This window comes from Cydia splendana, chromosome 2 (genome assembly GCF_910591565.1).
Source record: "Cydia splendana chromosome 2, ilCydSple1.2, whole genome shotgun sequence".
NCBI classification, from domain to species: domain Eukaryota; kingdom Metazoa; phylum Arthropoda; class Insecta; order Lepidoptera; family Tortricidae; genus Cydia; species Cydia splendana.
The window spans coordinates 31,047,838-31,067,685 of record NC_085961.1 but is presented as its reverse complement, the minus strand read 5'-3'; the positions used below and the strand labels follow the sequence as shown (position 1 = coordinate 31,067,685).

At 43.2% G+C, this 19,848-nt stretch overlaps 1 protein-coding gene across 1 annotated transcript in view; it reads left to right on the top strand.

The window, feature by feature from the left end:
* Nucleotides 1-19,848, top strand: part of LOC134806155 (cadherin-23-like) — a 68,033-nt gene that overhangs the window by 47,323 nt on the left and 862 nt on the right. The window contains exons 10-35 of the mRNA XM_063779441.1: nucleotides 145-304; nucleotides 560-733; nucleotides 1,085-1,278; nucleotides 1,543-1,660; nucleotides 2,059-2,163; nucleotides 2,515-2,684; nucleotides 3,546-3,721; nucleotides 4,085-4,259; nucleotides 4,960-5,161; nucleotides 5,846-5,987; nucleotides 7,416-7,542; nucleotides 10,928-10,992; nucleotides 11,067-11,188; nucleotides 11,720-11,953; nucleotides 12,254-12,379; nucleotides 12,550-12,667; nucleotides 13,287-13,384; nucleotides 14,358-14,490; nucleotides 14,824-14,925; nucleotides 15,006-15,172; nucleotides 15,364-15,462; nucleotides 17,686-17,878; nucleotides 18,329-18,438; nucleotides 18,675-18,832; nucleotides 19,069-19,275; nucleotides 19,569-19,733. Coding sequence (XP_063635511.1) covers nucleotides 145-304; nucleotides 560-733; nucleotides 1,085-1,278; nucleotides 1,543-1,660; nucleotides 2,059-2,163; nucleotides 2,515-2,684; nucleotides 3,546-3,721; nucleotides 4,085-4,259; nucleotides 4,960-5,161; nucleotides 5,846-5,987; nucleotides 7,416-7,542; nucleotides 10,928-10,992; nucleotides 11,067-11,188; nucleotides 11,720-11,953; nucleotides 12,254-12,379; nucleotides 12,550-12,667; nucleotides 13,287-13,384; nucleotides 14,358-14,490; nucleotides 14,824-14,925; nucleotides 15,006-15,172; nucleotides 15,364-15,462; nucleotides 17,686-17,878; nucleotides 18,329-18,438; nucleotides 18,675-18,832; nucleotides 19,069-19,275; nucleotides 19,569-19,733 — 3,840 coding nt within the window. The remainder of the gene's footprint in view (nucleotides 1-144; nucleotides 305-559; nucleotides 734-1,084; nucleotides 1,279-1,542; nucleotides 1,661-2,058; nucleotides 2,164-2,514; nucleotides 2,685-3,545; nucleotides 3,722-4,084; nucleotides 4,260-4,959; nucleotides 5,162-5,845; nucleotides 5,988-7,415; nucleotides 7,543-10,927; nucleotides 10,993-11,066; nucleotides 11,189-11,719; nucleotides 11,954-12,253; nucleotides 12,380-12,549; nucleotides 12,668-13,286; nucleotides 13,385-14,357; nucleotides 14,491-14,823; nucleotides 14,926-15,005; nucleotides 15,173-15,363; nucleotides 15,463-17,685; nucleotides 17,879-18,328; nucleotides 18,439-18,674; nucleotides 18,833-19,068; nucleotides 19,276-19,568; nucleotides 19,734-19,848) is intronic.

Genomic DNA, 19,848 nt, shown 5'->3' with positions numbered 1-19,848 from the left:
CAATGGTTTCGCACCGGGATGGGGCCTATTCGTGAGCCTTTTCAATTGGAGTACATAGTTGTAAAAAAAACTTGAGAACCTATTTGAAAATGACTGAATAGGTATAGGTAAAGTGAAATAGATCAGTAACATATAATTGTGCAGGACGTTCGCAACGGAAGCGAACGTGGTGATCATCATCAACGACATCAACGACCAGTTCCCGGAGCCGATGCAGGAGGAGTACCGCCTCAGCATCCCAGAGGAGACGCCGCTCACACTTAACTTTGGAGACCAGCAGTTTGGCTTCTACGATCGGGATCTGGTAAATTATTGACTCCGAAGAACAATATTGTTTGTATAACTCAGTTACCATCTTCTTCACATAGGCAGATACATTGGATACTTGTCAGTTGTCTCAGGTTCGGTTGCAGATGGAAAGTTGAATAGTTCTGTATTAATCACTGTGTCAATTGTATTTTTTGCAACGGGTCCTCGTCTTGAGAATTGTAAAGCTTTTTAACTTCAGTATGTAAACTTGGACACCCCTTTGCTTAATCCACTAACCTTTGCTCTGTAGGGTGAAAACGCCCAATACGACGTGCGGCTGGTGAGCGTGCACCCGGAGAACGTGGCGTCGGCGTTCTACGTGGCGCCCGAGGTCGGCTACCAGGAGCAGACCTTCATCATGGGGACCGTCGACCACGCCATGCTGGACTATGAGGTCCCGGAGTTCCAGCATATTGAGATTCAAGTAAGTTGCTCCAAAGTCCAGAATTCATAATTTTTTTCTTTCTTTGAAATTTCCCAACAAAGAATTAAAAGTATGTAGGTAGGTACCTACCAGTGGCGGCGCGTCAAACATATCCATAGGCAAGCCGGGGCTAATTTGGCTTACATATATGTTTCCTTTACAACTCTGCTCAAATGTCCAAAAACAGGCAAGCCGGTGGGGATCGGCTTTTATGGACGCGCCGCCACTGGTACCTACTTAAATTATGATTCATCATGTGACTTTGTTCTCGGTATATTTTTACTTTTCGTTCCGATGAAACATTGCTATCTTGGCGGTTCTATTGAACTAATAATTCGTTATTTGTGACAGGTCGTAGCAACTGACAGGATGAACTCGTCGCTGCAAGGCATCGCCACGGTCTACATCGACCTGATCAACTGGAACGACGAGGAGCCGATCTTCGAAACAGAGTCCCACACAGTGAACTTCGAGGAGACAGTCGGCGCGGGCTTCTATGTGACCACCGTCAGGGCTAACGACCGAGATATTGGAGACAGAGTTGAGTGAGTGCCGTCCTGTGACGCTAGTAGTAATTAGACGTACCTACCTACTTAGGTATGGAACCATGAACTGGGTGCGGTCAGAAGCATATTCAATCTCCAATTATATTGGCCTGATCAAGTGTAACCACGAGGAATCGATCTTCGAAACGGAGTCCCACAGAGTGAACTTCGTAGAGGCAGCCAGGACTAATGATCCAGGTAATGGAAACAGAGTTGAGTGAGTGCCATTTTTTGACGATAAAGTAAACGATGGTTCTTTTCCAGACACTCTCTGATGGGAAACGCTGCAGAATTCCTGAGCATCGACGAGGCGACGGGCGCCATCAACGTCTCCATCGACGACGCCTTCGACTACCACCGGCAGAACGAGTACTACATTCAGGTACAATCGTAACTTGTTATTATTGCAAAGTCATCTATAAGATCCAGCGACAGTTCCTGTCACCTATTTTGAGAACAACTTTATCCTCTCCTAAGTCTGCAGGTCTAAAAATCAGGTCCGGCTTGATCAACGTAAAGAAAAATGTAAAAAATTGTCTTTCAGTTAAAAGATTCTAACTCGGGACTATGGGATACTAGCCTTCTGAAACTCTTTTGTTAACTGAGACTATACTGAGACTTATCCGTCGGCAGAAAATATATATTTTCACCCATATTCTTCGTAACTTTTTAGGTAATACAAGATTGATTATCAACTATCAATTTCCTTTGTCGCAAATGGAAATACTTAACCAAAAAGCACATAAGATTTAAATAATTATCCCACTTTATTGGTATTAGATACGAGCTGTGGACACCCTCGGCGACGGCCCCTACCACACGGCCACCAACATGCTGACCATCAATATTCTGGACATCAACAACACGCCACCGAGCCTTCGGTTGGTGAGTGATTTATTCCATTCAATCAATGCCACGGGCAGGTTGACATTTTTCTTAGTTTCTCAGTGGATCTATTTTCTTATCTAAAGGTGCTATAAACTAGCTTGTTGGCATGAGCGAGTGATAATTTTGTCGCTGGGCTACTTAGTCGCAGCGGCGGCCCTAATCATTACGAAGCTCCGGGCGGCAGATCTTTGCGATGTCCTTATATTTTGTGCCCAATAAAAAAAGTGCTCGGGTTGTTGCGCAAGGCCCTTGCAAGAGCGAAGACTTCGCGATTGCCCTGCTCGCCATCAACTTAGGTCGCCGCTGCTTAAGTGTTCTATTCCCCTCTGATGATAATTTTATTTTAAGCCCCGCGGCAGTCCCCATGTGGAGGAAAACGTCCCGGAAGGCTACGTGATCACCACGGAAATCACGGCCACGGACCCCGACACCACGGCCTACCTGCGCTTCGAGATCGACTGGGAAACTTCCTACGCCACCAAGCAGGGTCGAGAGACGCCTGCCATCGAGTTTCACAAGTAACCAGGGGCATATTGTAGAGATAAACCATTTTAAGGTTCATTACGACCGACTCCATCCAGCACCATAAGCTCCATCATAAGGTCCATTACGATTTTGACGACCGGTCTGGCCTAGTGGGTAGTGACCCTGCCTATGAAGCCGATGGTCCCGGGTTCGAATCCCGGTAAGGGCATTTATTTGTGTGATGACACAGATATTTGTTCCTGAGTCATGGTTGTTTTTCTATGTATTTAAGTATTTATATATTATATGTATATATCGTTGTCCGAGTACCCACAACACAAGCCTTCTTGAGCTTACCGTGGGGCTTAGTCAATTTGTGTAAAAAAATTGTCCCATAATATTTTATTTTTATTTTTTTATTACCCCAGGGGTGACAATTGGAGCCCTACCCATTACTAACCTAATACACAGACATAACATGTCCGTTCGTCCGTTTGTGTGTCAGCGGGCTCAGAAGCGTTATAGTTAGATAGTTTTACTTATTTATTTACAATCATACACATCAGTTGAGTTGGTGCTCTAAGAAATTATATTTATACAAAATATTAACGACTTGTCTAGTCTAGTTGACTGACCTAGCAGTTAGTCACAATTCGTGAAACCTCTCCTGTATATCGCAGGGAAGCGTTCAAACAGACATTTCCTATTGTAACGTAACGTACCTATATAAAGTATATACGTAAATTAATAACATTACGTGAAGTTTGCAGACACATTATTTATTTTACTCTACTATGATTAATCCCGTTCACTTATCATGAAGATTATGTCATGATAAGTTCAACTAATTTGTTATATGCAATTTTGTAAATTATACGTACACATACACACACGTACAATAATCTGTTTGACAGCTGCGTGGAGATCGTCACCGTCCACAACGAAGGCAACACGGGCTCGGCGAACGGCCACCTCCTCGTGAAGGAGATCCGAGACAACGTCACCATCGACTTCGAGGAGTTCGAGGTGCTGTACCTCACCGTGCGCGTCGTCGACGAGAACACCTACATCGGGGACGACTCAGATGAGAGTGAGCCATATTTTGAAGTTCATTCAATACACTGAAATAATGATTGGATGTGGTTAAATTAAAGACTTCCACAACCTCAGATACCTATCTCAAAATCTGGTTTTGTTGACAGTCGTGTTAATATTGACATTGAACCAGATTATGTTTTCCTCTTCCGTAAGGGTGCGGCGTCCATTATTTACGTTCCAACTTTTTCAACACTACCCAACCTACACTTTTCCCCAGCCTCGTCATTCCCTAAAAACGTTTAAAATGGACGCCCCCTTTGCCTCTTACCAATTTGCAAAGGCAGAGCTACGCTCACGCATATTCATACTCATACTAGGTACTCAGTAATTTATTAATTCTACTTAACTTCCCCAGTGACCTTCACCATCATAATCGTGGACATGAACGACAACTGGCCGATCTGGTCGGAGGGCTCGCTGGAGCAGAGCTTCCTGGTGCGCGAGAACGCCACCAGCGGCGTCATTATCGGCTCCGTGCTGGCCACCGACATCGACGGCCCGCTCTACAACCAAGTGCGCTACTCCATCCAGTGAGTCTGTCTCTGTCAGTACTGTAGCACCAGCAGAACGCTACCGGCCGCGTCATCGGCTCCGTGCTGGCCACCGACATCGACGGCCCGCTCTACAACCAAGTGCGTTACTCCATCCAGTGAGTGCTGAAAGTGAAAGTCTTTATTTTCAGTTTTAGCGTAGTACATGAATGTCAAAAACTTCCATCGGTTCTAACCCTACCCTACTCTCTGAGAAGATATCGGCGCAAGAAACTTGGCGGGGGTCATTCTTTCAAATAATTAACATAAATACCTAACGTGAAGTTCTCCTAGAAAACATTTCAAAGATTAAATATATGAAATAATGCAGTTGTTTCGAAGGACCTTCTGAAAGACATGATCTTAATCTTCAACCTCGATCTCCTAGTGTTATTCAACACTAGCGGCGCAGCCCTACCGCCATTTTGAAAAGGTATTTATCCAAACTGATCACAAAATTTCACGAGAATCAGTTGAAAAACGAAAGGCAAAGGAAGAACAGCTGGACAGCCGAACATACGGACAGTCTTTTTGCTCAATCTGAAAAGGAGACGCTTCTCGCTCGCCGTTCAATCAATTTTACTTCTTTTATGTCACTACTTAAACCTTTTTTTTAACCAACATACGAATACCTCCAATCCACACGTCTTATTACCGCTAGGCCACCAACGCTAAACAATTTTCTACATAACTGTTTCAGACCAATCCGTGACACCCCGGAAGACCTTGTGAACATAGATTTCCGCACAGGCCAGCTGACAGTCGGGCTGAACCACGCCATCGACGCGGACATCCCGCCGCGCGAGTACCTGTACTACACCGTGGTTGCCACCGACAGATGCCACGAGGAGAACCCCGAGGACTGCCCCGACGACCCTACCTTCTGGGAGACGCCGGGAGATGTAAGAGTTGTCAATAAAAGGGTTAGGCCGGTGTAGGGTTTTGTGATGTCTGTGCGTCCGTATGTTACAGCAATTTGCTCAGTACGTAAAGTTTGAAAACTTTGTAAACTGAATTTGTGGTTTACGTTTCATATAATATCATGTCCACTATAGGTGTGTTTACCATATATGTAAACAGCCTCTTCGCGACTCGACTTACTCACAATAATAATCTGTTTGACACCTTTTTGAACAGGTAAGAACTGCATGAAATTTGAAATTAAAACACAAACTTTGCTTCTTCGTACAATAATATTTACAGTGCCCTCCTAAGCTAAAAAGCGGTATTTGCATTATAGTTTTCTTTGAAAATACGGCCTTTTAGCTTAGGAGGGCAGCAGTAGTCCGGGAGCCCAAGAGGGGATTTTTGTAGTTACTCGAGTGCGTCAAATTTATATATGAGTGATATATCTTGCTACGGCCGTGGACCTTAACCACTTTTAGCCGTCTATTTTAAGCAGTTGGTTGGTGGGGGGTGAAGCGTTCAACAAATCGTTAATCAGATTGTGGATTTACGGCGCGATTCGGGAAATGAATTAGAGATTAACTAGATATGATAACGTTTCATTAATTTCGGTCTGTTAAAAAAGAAATGGCGCTATCCATATTAGTTTTAATTTCTTAATTATGTTGAAACCGACCTAGATATCGATCTACATCACGGACACGAACAACAAGGAGCCGCAGCCGGACTACACGCAGTTCCAGGTCGAGGTGGAGATCTACGAGGACGCCGGCGAGGGCTCCGAGGTGGTGCAGCTGGTGGCCACCGACCAGGACAGAGAAGGTGAGCTCATCTGCACCGCTCACACATCCAGCACTACCAGCAGGTCCAGGTCGAGGTGGAGGTCTACGAGGACGCCGGCGAGGGCTCCGAGGTGGTGCAGGTGGTGGCCAGCGACCAGGACAGAGAAGGTGAGCTCATCTGCACCGCTCACACATCCAGCACTACCAGCAGGTCCAGGTCGAGGTGGAGGTCTACGAGGACGCCGGCGAGGGCTCCGAGGTGGTGCAGCTGGTGGCCAGCGACCAGGACAGAGAAGGTGAGCTCATCTGCACCGCTCACACATCCAGCACTACCAGCAGGTCCAGGTCGAGGTGGAGATCTACGAGGACGCCGGCGAGGGTTCCGAGGTGGTGCAGCTGGTGGCCAGCGATCAGGACAGAGGTGAGCTCATCTGCACCGCTCACACATCCAGCACTACCAGCAGGTCCAGGTCGAGGTGGAGATCTACGAGGACGCCGGCGAGGGCTCCGAGTTGGTGCAGCTGGTGGCCACCGACCAGGACAGAGAAGGTGAGCTCATCTGCACCTCTCACACATCCAGCACTACCAGCAGGTCCAGGTCGAGGTGGAGGTCTACGAGGACGCCGTCGAGGGCTCCGAGGTGGTGCAGCTGGTGGCCACCGACCAGGACAGAGAAGGTGAGCTCATCTGCACCGCTCACACATCCAGCACTACCAGCAGGTCCAGGTCGAGGTGGAGATCTACGAGGACGCCGGCGAGGGCTCCGAGGTGGTGCAGCTGGTGGCCAGCGACCAGGACAGAGAAGGTGAGCTCATCTGCACCGCTCACACATCCAGCACTACCAGCAGGTCCAAGTCGAGGTGGAGATCTATGAGGACGCCGGCGAGGGCTCCGAGGTGGTGCAGCTGCAGCTGGTGGCCAGCGACCAGGACAGAGAAGGTGAGCTCATCTGCTCTGCTCACACATCCAGCACTACCAGCAGGTCCAAGTCGAGGTGGAGATCTACGAGGACGCCGGCGAGGGCTCCGAGGTGGTGCAGCTGGTGGCCACCGACCAGGACAGAGAAGGTGAGCTCATCTGCACCGCTCACACATCCAGCACTAGCAACAGGTCCAGGTCGAGGTGGAGATCTACGAGGACGCCGGCGAGGGCTCCGAGGTGGTGCAGCTGGTGGCCACCGACCAGGACCAGGAGAAGGTGAGCTCATCTGCACCGCTCACACATCCAGCACTACCAGCAGGTCCAGGTCGAGGTGGAGATCTACGAGGACGCCGGCGAGGGCTCCGAGGTGGTGCAGCTGGTGGCCACCGACCAGGACCAGGAGAAGGTGAGCTCATCTGCACTGCTCACACAATACATATACATGCGTGAGAGGGATATTTTCACAGCAGCAGCAGCAAGCGGTGAGTGGTGACTTATCAATCTTATCATTTGTTACGTGCTTAAAAACTGTTTTTTTTGTCTACAGCGATTTACCACACGGTCCGCTACCAGATCAACTACGTGATCGACCCGGACCTGCGGCGTTTCTTCGCCGTGGACCAGGACACCGGCCGCGTGTACGTCGAATTCACCACCGACGCCGTCTTGGACAGGTCAGAATTGTCAGAATGGCTATATTAGGTATATATTGGTCGCTATAAGGCAACAAAAACTATAAGTAGAACATTTCTTTTCATTTATTTTGTTGTAAAGTCATGTACATAAGTAAATCCAGATGTTATACAATAATTACAATAAAATACAAGTCAGACCATGACACCCTGTAAGGGCACACAACATTAACTTAAAGACTAAAGTTGGGATTCATTTATAAATCACAATTACATAGTGATCCAAAAGACTCTGAGCCCTGTGAGCCTTTTTTTAGGGCTCGGTCATTTTTTGACGCCTAAAAGGCTAAAAGCCTTTTTTATTTCAATAGTAAAGCTCGAGTCTTTTGGATCACTACAATTACATATTAATATTACAAAAAATAGACGTTATGAACTATTGTCATTAAGAAAATCCTTAACGGAATAATAACATTTATCAATTAATAAATTTACTAATTTGTTTTTAAATACCGTGTTTCGAGTTTCTTGCTTAATATAATTGGGAATTTTATTTGTTATTAAAATACATTTATATTGGGGACTATTTTTACACATCTCTAAGTTAGTCTTTGGTAATAGCAGTTTATTTCTATACTGTGTTCTAGTGTTTTTTTGTCTTGTTTTACTGTAAATAAATATGGATGTTCCCGAACAAAAAGAGCAGCCTGTAATATATAAATACAAGGCAAGGTTAACAACCTAATGATATTGAATAAAGTATGGGCGGCAACTGTTCGGGACACAACAAAAGACATCAACGAGCGTTTATCTCAATAGTCCCCTGCACTTCTTAGGAAACAGGATTTTCAAATTAGTGTAGTAAATAAAGGTAGTGGACCCCGCAGTAATTCCTCAGCCAGAAAAAACTTTACAGTATGATAAAGTATCAATAAATAAAAAGTATTGTATAAATTTCCAAAGAATAATAATAATAGAATTAAAGTAAATACCTAAAGTCTTAAATCGTTAATATCTTTTTACGGAAAAATGCTCCGTTCAAACTTTCTTCACCAGACATATTCATGTAACGTATTGCAACAATATACGAAATATCAAAAAAATATTCCAGCAGAAATGCCAGTATTAATAAAATAAAATTTTTTGGCGTGTCTTGGACCGGAAAATTGCTCAGTCTAATTTTTTCACTGGAATGCCATTTTATTGCCGTTTTATACCTACAAAATGAAAATCTAAAAATTTTCCATTCTCAGTTTTTAATAGTTCTATAATACACACATTTCGATACGCATTTTTTTGGATTTTTTTTACCCACTGCGCCAAATTATATTCTAAGATCATATAATAAGAAAAAAATGACAGAGCAATTTTCCGATGAAAATGAGCGTCAAAAAAAGGAAGTATCATAAAAAAACCGGGCAAGTGCGAGTCGGACTCGCGCACGAAGGGTTCCGTACCATAATGCAAAAAAAAACGAAAAAAAATGCAAAAAAAAAACGGTCACCCATCCAAGTACTGACCACGCCCGACGTTGCTTAACTTTGGTCAAAAATCACGTTTGTTGTATGGGAGCCCCATTTAAATCTTTATTTTATTCTATTTTTAGTATTTGTTGTTATAGCGGCAACAGAAATACATCATCTGTGAAAATTTCAACTGTCTAGCTATCACGGTTCGTGAGATACAGCCTGGTGACAGACGGACGGACGGACGGACGGACGGATGGACGGACGGACGGACGGACGGACAGCGAAGTCTTAGTAATAGGGTCCCGTTTTACCCTTTGGGTACGGAACCCTAAAAATATTCTCATGTTTGACAAAACTTTTAGATTTTTTTCTAGTATCACATACTGATACAAATAACTTATTTTGTAAAATAATTTTGGACTGAGGAATTACTCGGTTCAATATATAATCAGATTTGTGTTTTTACCTAACTTAGGAGTGTTTTTTTTTTGGATATTTATAATGTTAGTCTCGGCTCATACTATACAATAACCAAGCTAAATTTCATCGACTGAGAAATTAATGCATGGGTCTCCATACAACAACTTTATGCAGATGATGTGGTTTTAATTTCGGACAACGTCGACCACCTACAACAAGACCTAAATACCTGGGTAGAAGCACTTGAAGCCAACGGTTTGAAGATAAGTAGGAAGAAAACCGAACATATGTCCTGTATCTTTGACGGTTTAACAGACCCTAAAACTATCAACATCTCGATAGGAGACACGCCAATACCCAGAGTGTCGGAATTTAAATATTTAGGTTCGATAGTGTCCAACGACGGCAAAATTGATAGGGATATTACTCACCGGACCACTACGGGCTGGATGAAATGGAGACAGCTCACAGGAGTCATGTGCGATAAGAAAATGCCGCTCAAGACCAAAGGAATACTGTACAAAACAGCAATAAGACCCGCGGTTTTGTACGGATCGGAGTGCTGGGCTACAAACAAAAGTCACCTTAATAAGCTACACACTACCGAAATGCGTATGCTACGATGGTCAGCTGGCGTCACACTCCTAGATAGGATCCGGAATGAGTACATTAGGGGAAGTTTTGGAGTCGCGCCAATAATCGACAAAGCCAAAGAAAAACGCCTTAGATGGTACGGGCACGTCCAAAGACGCGAAGAAGACCACCCGGTAAAACTGGCCTTGAACCTGCCTGTAACCCAGCCACGCGGCCATGGAAGACCACCCTCCACTTGGCTGACGACGGTCGAGAAAGACCTCAAAGAAGCTCAAATCGACACCAACGCCGCACGGAATCGTGCTCAGTGGAGGATGCGGACGAGGAGGGCCGACCCCAAGTAAATGGGACTACCGGTCTAGGGGAAAGAAGAAAGAAGGTCTCCATACAACAACTTGCTTCATTTACTACACTAAATATCGTACTGTACCAGCTTTGTGTCACGCATCGAATCGGATCGAAAAGCTGTTTATTATGTCACTATTGTATTATTAATATGTAAAAAAAATAACTTATGTATTTACTGTACTATTTACATTACGATACAAGTGAGAAAAGTAGGAAATTCGCAACGAGTGGCGATAAACTAAAACACAGCCAAAGGGATATTAATTTTAAATTAAATATTTACAGTACATATGGTGCTAACTTTCCCGTTCCTATGTCGAAAATTAAGAGGGCCATATTATGTACTGTAAAACCTTGTACGATACACATTGGAATAGGTAATTCGTAACTCGTGTCGATTTAAAACACTCCCTTCGGTCGTGTTTTAATTTATCACCACTAGTTGCGAATTTTCCTACTTTCCGCACTTGTATCGTAAATAACTACTTGTATTATTTTGTCCAACTACCTATAGTCCATCAAGTAAGTAGTACCTACATATATTCGGCTTCAGTTCTGCAGCAGACATCTGTTAATGTCATATTACTTGGTTTCAGGGACGGAGACGAGCCCACTCATAGGATTTTCCTCAATCTCATCGATAACCTTTTCTCCGAAGGAGGTAAGCTATCATCCCCCGATAACTTCTGAAAATTACCTATAAGATGATAATTATATCTCACCTGATGTTTCCAGAGGGCTCCCACAACACCGTGGCCATCGAGGTGCTGGTGATCCTGCTGGACGTGAACGACAACGCGCCGGAGCTTCCGTCACCCGACGAGACGACCTGGACCATTTCAGAAGGCCTTACTCAGGTCTGAACCTTTCATTCACTAGGAATGTGATTAAATACCTTTGGAGGTCCGCCTGAAAATGAAATCACTACACTTAATGTCATTTGATGGTAAATACTAAATAGAGATCCGATGCCGGAAAAAGGGATTTAAATTTTTCACTCGCTGTCCCCAACTACGTTAACTCACGCTTTGTGAAAGGTGATTGTAGGTTTAAGAACTAACCAGATATAGGACTTGCCCAAGTAAGTGCTGCCTTACTTGACATTTGTCCCTAGAACATGCAGGATATGGAATGAATGAGCTACCTTTGAGGTGTTTCCTTTGCGTTGAAATTGCAGCAATGCTTAACTGACTCATCATCCCGAGGACATTGCAACATCGCTTATATCCAATGGACGACTACATGACGACACCTATATATACCTATTGATATTTGCTGCTTAATCTTACTTATTACTTACTTTTAGAATGTAAATCGATATCGAATTACAAACTAACTTTACATTAGTGATGTCCCCAGTTTTCGCTCACGAACCTTTAAACCTTCAGGGTATTCGCTTGTCTCCCGACATCCACGCGCACGACCGCGACCAGCCGTTCACGAACAACTCGCGCGTGTCGTACGAGGTGGTGGGGCACCGCGCTGTGGACCGCGACGTCGATGTACCAGACCTCTTCACCATCATCACCGTGCCCAACGAGGAGCTGTGGGAGTTCCGCGGGGAGCTGGAGACGACCACGGACTTGAGAGGGTACTGGGGCACGTACGAGATACGTATCCGGGTGAGTGCCGAGTCAGTCTTTACTCTTTACCCACACAATACCTATGCCTTACAATTTCTAAGTTATGTAAAATTTAGCTTCCACTTCCATCCATGACTTTATCCGCGTAGAAGTCGTTAAAACTATCAACCCACTTAAGTATCACCTCCCTAAGTAATAATTTCATAAAATTAAGAGAATCGGAAAGCAGTTACGTACCTACACCCTACACCTATCATCATCCACCACCACTCTATATTCTATAAGATTTATTTTGTTGATCACTAAAATACTAAAACATTATTGTGCTAACATCTCTAGGCGTACGACCACGGCGACCCGATGCTCGACTCCTACGACTGGTACCAGATCTCTATCGCGCCCTACAACTTCCATGCGCCTGAGTTCGTGTTCCCTCTCACCGGCACTACTGTGCGGCTTTCAAAGGTAGGTATCTAATAAATTAATGTAAAATTTTGAAATATCTGAGTGGGTATATTACTTAGTTACGCCACTGGATACTAATGCGTTGATTCAACGGGAAAATTATACGGAGGACTAATGTTAAACGTCCTTTGTTAAGGGTTAAGCTTTCTATCATTTAATAATATTTACAGGAACGGTCAGCCAACGGCCCTCTGGTGACGGTGGCAGACACTTTCCTGGAGAGCTTGCATGCGACGGACGAGGACGGGCTCCACGCCGGCGAGGTGGATTTCTCCGTGGTGGGCAACGGTAAGCCGATCGTAGCTCTAACCATATTATACTAGTTAACTGTAGTATGACATACATAATAATATATGCTTAGGTTAGTACTTTATATATTGTAAAACAGTAGTTTGTTCTTTGTTGGTGATCCGCGGTCCTTAGAAGCACTTGAAATGATACGCGACTTTAAAATCATAACCTATCTTAGATAACTTCATTTAACGTAAGTGAATATTAGTCCCTAAAATCGGGTGGTCCCTTAAATAAAACGGTTAAGAACCACTGTTATATAGAAACCCGTTTTCCGTTTGGAGAAATAAACCTGCAGAATGAGAGTCAGTGTGTGTTTTGTGAAAGATCAAAACGTGCGTTTGCGTCCTGTAGGCATGTAGGCCTGTAGGGTTATCGAGGCTTGCATGAGGCGAACATCTTACTCCACGAACTTTTATTTCTACCGTCGTCTACAGCTGCTCCACTTGATTTGTGCTTATTACTTATTCATCATCATCATTTCAGCCTATATACGTCCCACTGCTGGGCACAGGCCTCCTCTCATACGCGAGAGGGCTTGGGCTACTCGTATAGTCCCCACGCTAGCCCAATATTACTTATTAACTATTTAAATATCAACTTGCTTCTTTAACAGCCGAAGTCGTACAATATTTCGAGATCGATAATCTTGGAGATAACAGAGGCGACCTGAGGTTGGCGCGCACCTTCGATGAAGACGTCAGGGAGTTCCAAGTAAGTCATGAATATGAAAGTAAATACCTTTTGAACTTCATTTTGAACACCTTGAAGAAATCGTAAAACCTTCACCCTAGTGAGGATAGCATATTTGTCTGCTAGCCTTAGCTGGCATTCCTCCTGATTATCCTTAGAATATCACGAGGCAATAATATATCTTGTATCTCTTCGGCAATTTCTATCTTAGTCTTAAAGCTACAGCGGGGTTTACCCATTTTTGAGCTGCTGAGATACACGTCATACTCGTGAACGGGTGCTGTTTGTGGAGACTGGTCTGTTTAAGCTAACACGAGCTATTATACATAGTAACTTTATTATTATTAATTAATTACAGTGAGACGCCTCATTCTGATCTCGTATGTTTCTTTTCTTTCAATTAATGTGTTATAATTTATAATTATACAGGATTTTGACTCTTGGAGACCCTATACATCTCTAAGGATAATTTGATGAACTATATAATCTTATAGTTCTGACACCTAGAGACATTTACACCTCTAAGTGTTGTAGATTTTTTTTGTGTTTTTGTGTGTATTTTTTTTTATATTAATATTATAGGTTTTTTATGTAATTCGACATTAAGAGACCATATACATCTCTAAGTAATTGTAATACATTAGTTTGAATTGTAAGTTTTATTTTATAAAAATGTGGATGTATTGTTATTTTATTATTTTTGCTTGTATGTAAATTCAATGATGACGTGTAAAAGTGCCCTTGTGGCCTATTTACTGAATAAATGTTGATGTTTGATGTTGATGATGTTTGATGTTTGCGCATCTTCTTGTCAAATACCTATCAAATCTCACCACCCTCTATTTATGAAGTAGGTAGTCAAATCCGTAAGAGAAGAATGTTGGCACTCTGCATCTGACATTAATTTACTTTCCACTACGATAGATTGCAGTATTGCTTGGCTTTACTGCTGCACTACGGGAGAGTCCATGAACTAATTTTTCCTTATATTCAGGTAACGATCAGAGCGACGGACCGCGGCACGGACCCCGGCCCACGGTCTACGGACACCATCCTGAACGTGGTCTTCGTACCCTCGCTAGCTGATCCTACCTTCGCAACTGATACCGCCACTGTTGCGTTCATGGGTAAGCAGTGTTTAGTTACAAGACTTATTCACGTAAGTAGGTGACGTCAGAGCGACGGACCGCGGCGTGGACCCCGGCCCACGGTCTACGGACACCATCCTGAACGTGGTTGTGTTCAGTGTTGCGTTCATGTATAAGCTGATTATTTCAAACTAGCAGTCGGATAATTTCTAAAGGATCTTCCATACCACTGCTCAAAATACTTACTTACACTGTGAAGCCACTGAAGCAACGTAAATTGACATAGCCTCCTGCGTCAAAATATCAAAAGCGGTTACGTAGGATTCTTATGGACTCGATTTCGTAAGTTAATAACGTGACACATTTTCACAGAACAAGAAGTGAATGTAGAAACACAGCAGCTCCCACTGGCGGAGGACTTGAAGAACTACCGCTGCGAGGACGACTGCTACCCCATCTACTACAGGATAGTTGGTAAGAGTTTAGTTCGTTTACTAACAATTTTATCCTTTTTATTCTTAGCCCATTACAACTAAATGATTAAAACCTTTCAGATGGCAACAGTGAAGGTCATTTCGAGCTGGACGCGTCGACGAACGTGTTGTCGGTCGTACGAGCTCTAGACCGAGAAGTCGCCTCGTCGCACCAGCTGGTGGTGGCCGCCAGCAACTCGCCCACCGCCACACCCACCCAGGGCTCCCTGATCACCGTCACCGTCAATGTAAGTGGTCATTATCATTTATTATAAACAATCTGATTAAATGTAAATATTATTACGACATAATTCGTGATAAATGTGTCTCCTATTCTGTGAGACCTATTCGGGGAACCAGTAATGTTTTTAGTACCAACAATGCTGGTCACTAAGAGATTTTCAGAGAGCACAATAATAACCTGAAATATTTGTTCCAGGTTCGGGAAGCGAACCCACGGCCGATCTTCGTGAGGAGGCTCTACACCGCCGGCATCTCAACCCTGGACACCATCGGCAGGGAACTGCTGACACTGCAGGTTTGTTTACACGCACTGAATAACTTCAGTTTTGACATCAATATATACCTACTGTCGGTAAAAAATGAGAAGCTTTAATTGTTTTCGTATGCTTAAGCAAAGCTCTTAACTTATGCGAGTATTGTCGTTTAGAGGTATTAAACAAATTCATGGCGTAAATTCTTGACGATAACGATATATATTTCACTGATACAATCAAAGCGAATCACTGATAGAATCAGAGCTAATTCGTTATCGTAAAAGCCAGAGACCGCTTCCAACAGATTACACTTTCAGCTACGAGGATTTAGATGACCCGCGCGCAACGTGGCTCCGCTCGATAAAGCACTTTTTGGCAGGTTCCTTACCCAAGTAGCATTGCAAGCTGTATATAAGCTGTATTAAAGTTTATTTGTATACTATAAGCTGTACAGTTAGGCTGTACAAAGGCTGTATAAGCGCTTATACAGCCCTTATAAGTAAAAAAAGGGCCCAAATTATACAGCCTTTGACGTTATTAGAGCTGTAGAGTAGCTGTATAAGCAATACATAAGCTGCATTATAGCTGCATTACAGCTATATTTCGGTGTAACAGGGAACCTTAACACTACAGATAATCTCTTATAAGTACGATATAAGAATATAAGTTTTAAATGAGTTATAAGAAATAATTACAAGAGAATAATAATCATTTAAAAAACTAAAATGTCTTAATCTTGTTCTTTCGTAATATAGTAATGGCGACAATAAAGTGTTATAGTGGATGGTAAAAGTAAAAGTAAATATTATACAGGACTTGAATGGAATTTTACATTATTGGTAAGTGCGGATTATTATTTATTGTGAACCTGTGTATCTTTTCTGGCAAAATATTTACGCGCCTGCAAAATAACAAAGAGAAACCATAAGGAAAATATCAAAAATTGGTAAAGTTACTGTTTGTTTTTAAGGTTAGAGTATCAAAAATATTTATAAATATTAATTCTAAGGCTAAACAATTTATTTTAGCTGGTAATCATAACACGGCGTTAGTCTGCTAAATATTTGCAAGTATTTCTTTAATTATATTTACAAATACGTTTTTTTTTTTATTGTAAAATGGCGACAATTTTTAAACAGCCTACAGGATAGTTGGAGAGCATTATAATCTTAGTAGCTGTGCCGTGTAATAAATGGAGTGTCTTTTACAGCCTTTGTAATTAAAAAAGCTTTATAATAGAATATTTGTATTCGTTTGGCTGTATTTCGGTTCTCCGTACATAAGTTATAATTCTCTTTAGAGATCCGTATAACAAATAAAAAACCTGTACTGTAACTGTCATTCATTAAAAACATTCGTAAAAACTAAAAAAGTAAAACTAGTGCCTACGTCAAATCATGGGATTAGTTGTCAAGCGGACCCCAGGCTCTCATGAGCCGTGGCGAAATGCCGGGATAACGCGAGGAAGAAGAAGACTAACTGTCACATATTCCTTTAGTTTTATAATACACTTATTTTCAGAAATCATTACACTACTATACTTATACGAGTGTAAAATTACGCCAAAAGATTGTTATAAGCGACTCTATCAGTAATACAGAAAAAAGCTGTACTATAGCTGCCATTTATTCATTTGGTTTTATAATACCCTTACAGACAGAAGTTATACAACTACTATTCTTATAGGAGAGTAAGATTACGCCATAAGAAATAGCTTTAAAACGGGGTTGACAGATACATTTGTACAGCTACAAGTGCCAAGTGATACTACAATACAGCCTGTATACAGCTTTTACGATAAAATTAGCTTGTAGTGTTTCACAACACTTAATGTTTTAAAACGGAGTTGACAGATACTTTTGTACAGCTAAAAGTGCCAAGTGATACTACAATACAGCCTGTATACAGCTTTTACGATAGAATTAGCTTGTAGTCTCACACAACACTTTTAGTTTTATAGTAGATTGTTTATATTCTGATAAAGCACCCCATGCTTCCGCAGAATCCTTTATAATGATTTTATACAGCTTGAGCTGTATAATGTCTGTAAAGTACCTTTTATACAGCTTAAATCTTTTCTGACACTCTTATACGTCCCTTAAATCACTCTAAGTTCTTAATTGGCTGCTATATTGATGTTGCCGACACTTCCATGCTACTTGGGTTACCTATGCTCGGGCTGGAACTGTTAATAGTTTGACTTCTTAAGGTTTTTGTCATCCTCCTTTAATTTAATGTAAACTAAAGAATTAATGGTTTCCCAGGCGACCCACTCTGAGAACGCTCCTCTGACGTACGACATCGACTCGGCCAGCATGCAAGTGGACGGCAGCCTGGAGACGGTGCGCGAGCACGCCTTCCAGCTGAACCAGCAGACCGGCGTGCTGACGCTGCAGATTCAGCCCACCGCCAACATGCACGGCATGTTCGAGTTCGATGTCGTGGCCACAGACCCTGGTGAGATACTTCAGTATGCTCCAACATGAAAAGCCTGCCAGCTGAACCAGCAGACCGCCAACATGCATGGCGTCGTGGCTACGAATCCTGATGAAATCCCTCTTCTCTGTAGAGAATATATTCTTCGTTTTTTCCTCATTACTCAACATAATAATTAATTATTATTTTCATGAGTGTCGCAACCATGCGTGGTTGCTATCAGTCTATCACCAAGGCTCTCCAATGCTCTCCAATACGTACAATTTTTCGCCTTCCGAGTGGACGCCTGTATAATTATATCTCCGGCAGACATTAGCATTAATCTTTTAACGAATTCGATTACTCCTTCATGCCTTTTTGCTATTACACCAACCTTTCTCCATATTTCTCTACAAGATCTTTAATCGGGATAATATCACTATTGTTATTGGATATTTATTTTATTGTTAAGTAACTTCTTTATTTGTTCAGCCGGAGAGACTGACGTGGCGGAGGTGAAGGTGTACCTGATTTCGTCCCGGAATCGCGTCTCCTTCATATTCGTTAACACAGTCGAGGAGATCGAAGCGAACAGAGACTTCGTAAGTACACTGTTTTATCTTATTTTTTTTTCATTATTTAAGGTTTTTTTATCTTCAGCAACGGTTTAATCTTTATTTTCTCAGGCTTAACCCTAGTCTATTTATCTACTTATCGTCTATGTACCAACAGCAACACTCCTAACTGTACATTGGTGGACCTTATTACATAAGGTCTACCGATGTAGGTACAGTTAACAGTGTGGGCGATGGTACCACAAGCGTCGTCATGGTTTCAGATCGCCGAGACGTTCTCGACGGCGTTCGACATGACGTGCAACATCGACCAGGTGACGCCGAACACCGACGACAGCGGCGTCGCGCTCGCCGACCAAACCGACGTGCGCGCGCATCTCATTCGCGACGACATACCCGTGCCCGCCGAGGAGATCGAGTAGTAAGTCCAACATTTCCATCTATGTCCCCCTTTATAACGTCAACATCGACCAGCAGCAGTAGGTGGCGCTCGACGACTAGACGGATGTGAGCGAGCATCTCATCCGTGAGATTGTCACCAGTTTATACCTACGGTGCTTTAACAATACCGAACCCAATCGAACGTTAGGAAGTGGTACTAAAAAATAACCGTTATAAGATATCTAATCCATTGATTGAATGACATACATATTTCAGCATTCGCGCCGACACGCAGCTGCTGTTCACGATCCAGATGGCACTGCGTACGCGCGAGCTGCAGCTTCTGGACTTCGTGACGGACCTGAGCCCCGACGAGAGCTCCGACGCCAGCCTCATCACCATCTACGTCCTCGCCGCGCTGTCGGCCGTGCTCGGCTTCCTCTGCCTGCTGCTGCTGCTGACCTTCATCGTCAGGACGAGGACGTGAGTCTCAAGTTACAGTACGCCAATTGACTGCTATACATCAAACAGCACGTCGTTTCATTGGTTATTGTTAAACCCATATAGGTAACAATAATGTTCACGCATAAACTGAAACAAATGTCATATTATATACCTAGGAAAGTGACCACTAGAATTTACTGGAGGCCTTGGTCACGTTTTCTATCGTATATGACATTTATTTCAAAACACTAAGTACTGTTTCTACTTGAAATAACACAAATTAAAATATGTTCATGAGCTCACTCATTGAGCGTGGTTTAAACGAGTTTCAGCCTAAACCGTCGGCTGGAGGCGCTGTCGATGACGAAGTACGGCTCTGTGGACTCGGGGCTGAACCGCGCCGGGCTGGCGGCGCCCGGCACCAACAAATACGCCACGGAAGGCGCCAATCCCATCTGGAACGAAACCTTCAAGGCCCCTGACTTTGATGCCATCAGGTACTTCATCATTTACTCTGGTTAGACAAACACACACGATGAATGGCGACCTTTCTGCATTGCACAGCTATACTTTGGAATGAACTCGCCTGCGGTATTTCCGGACCGATGCGAC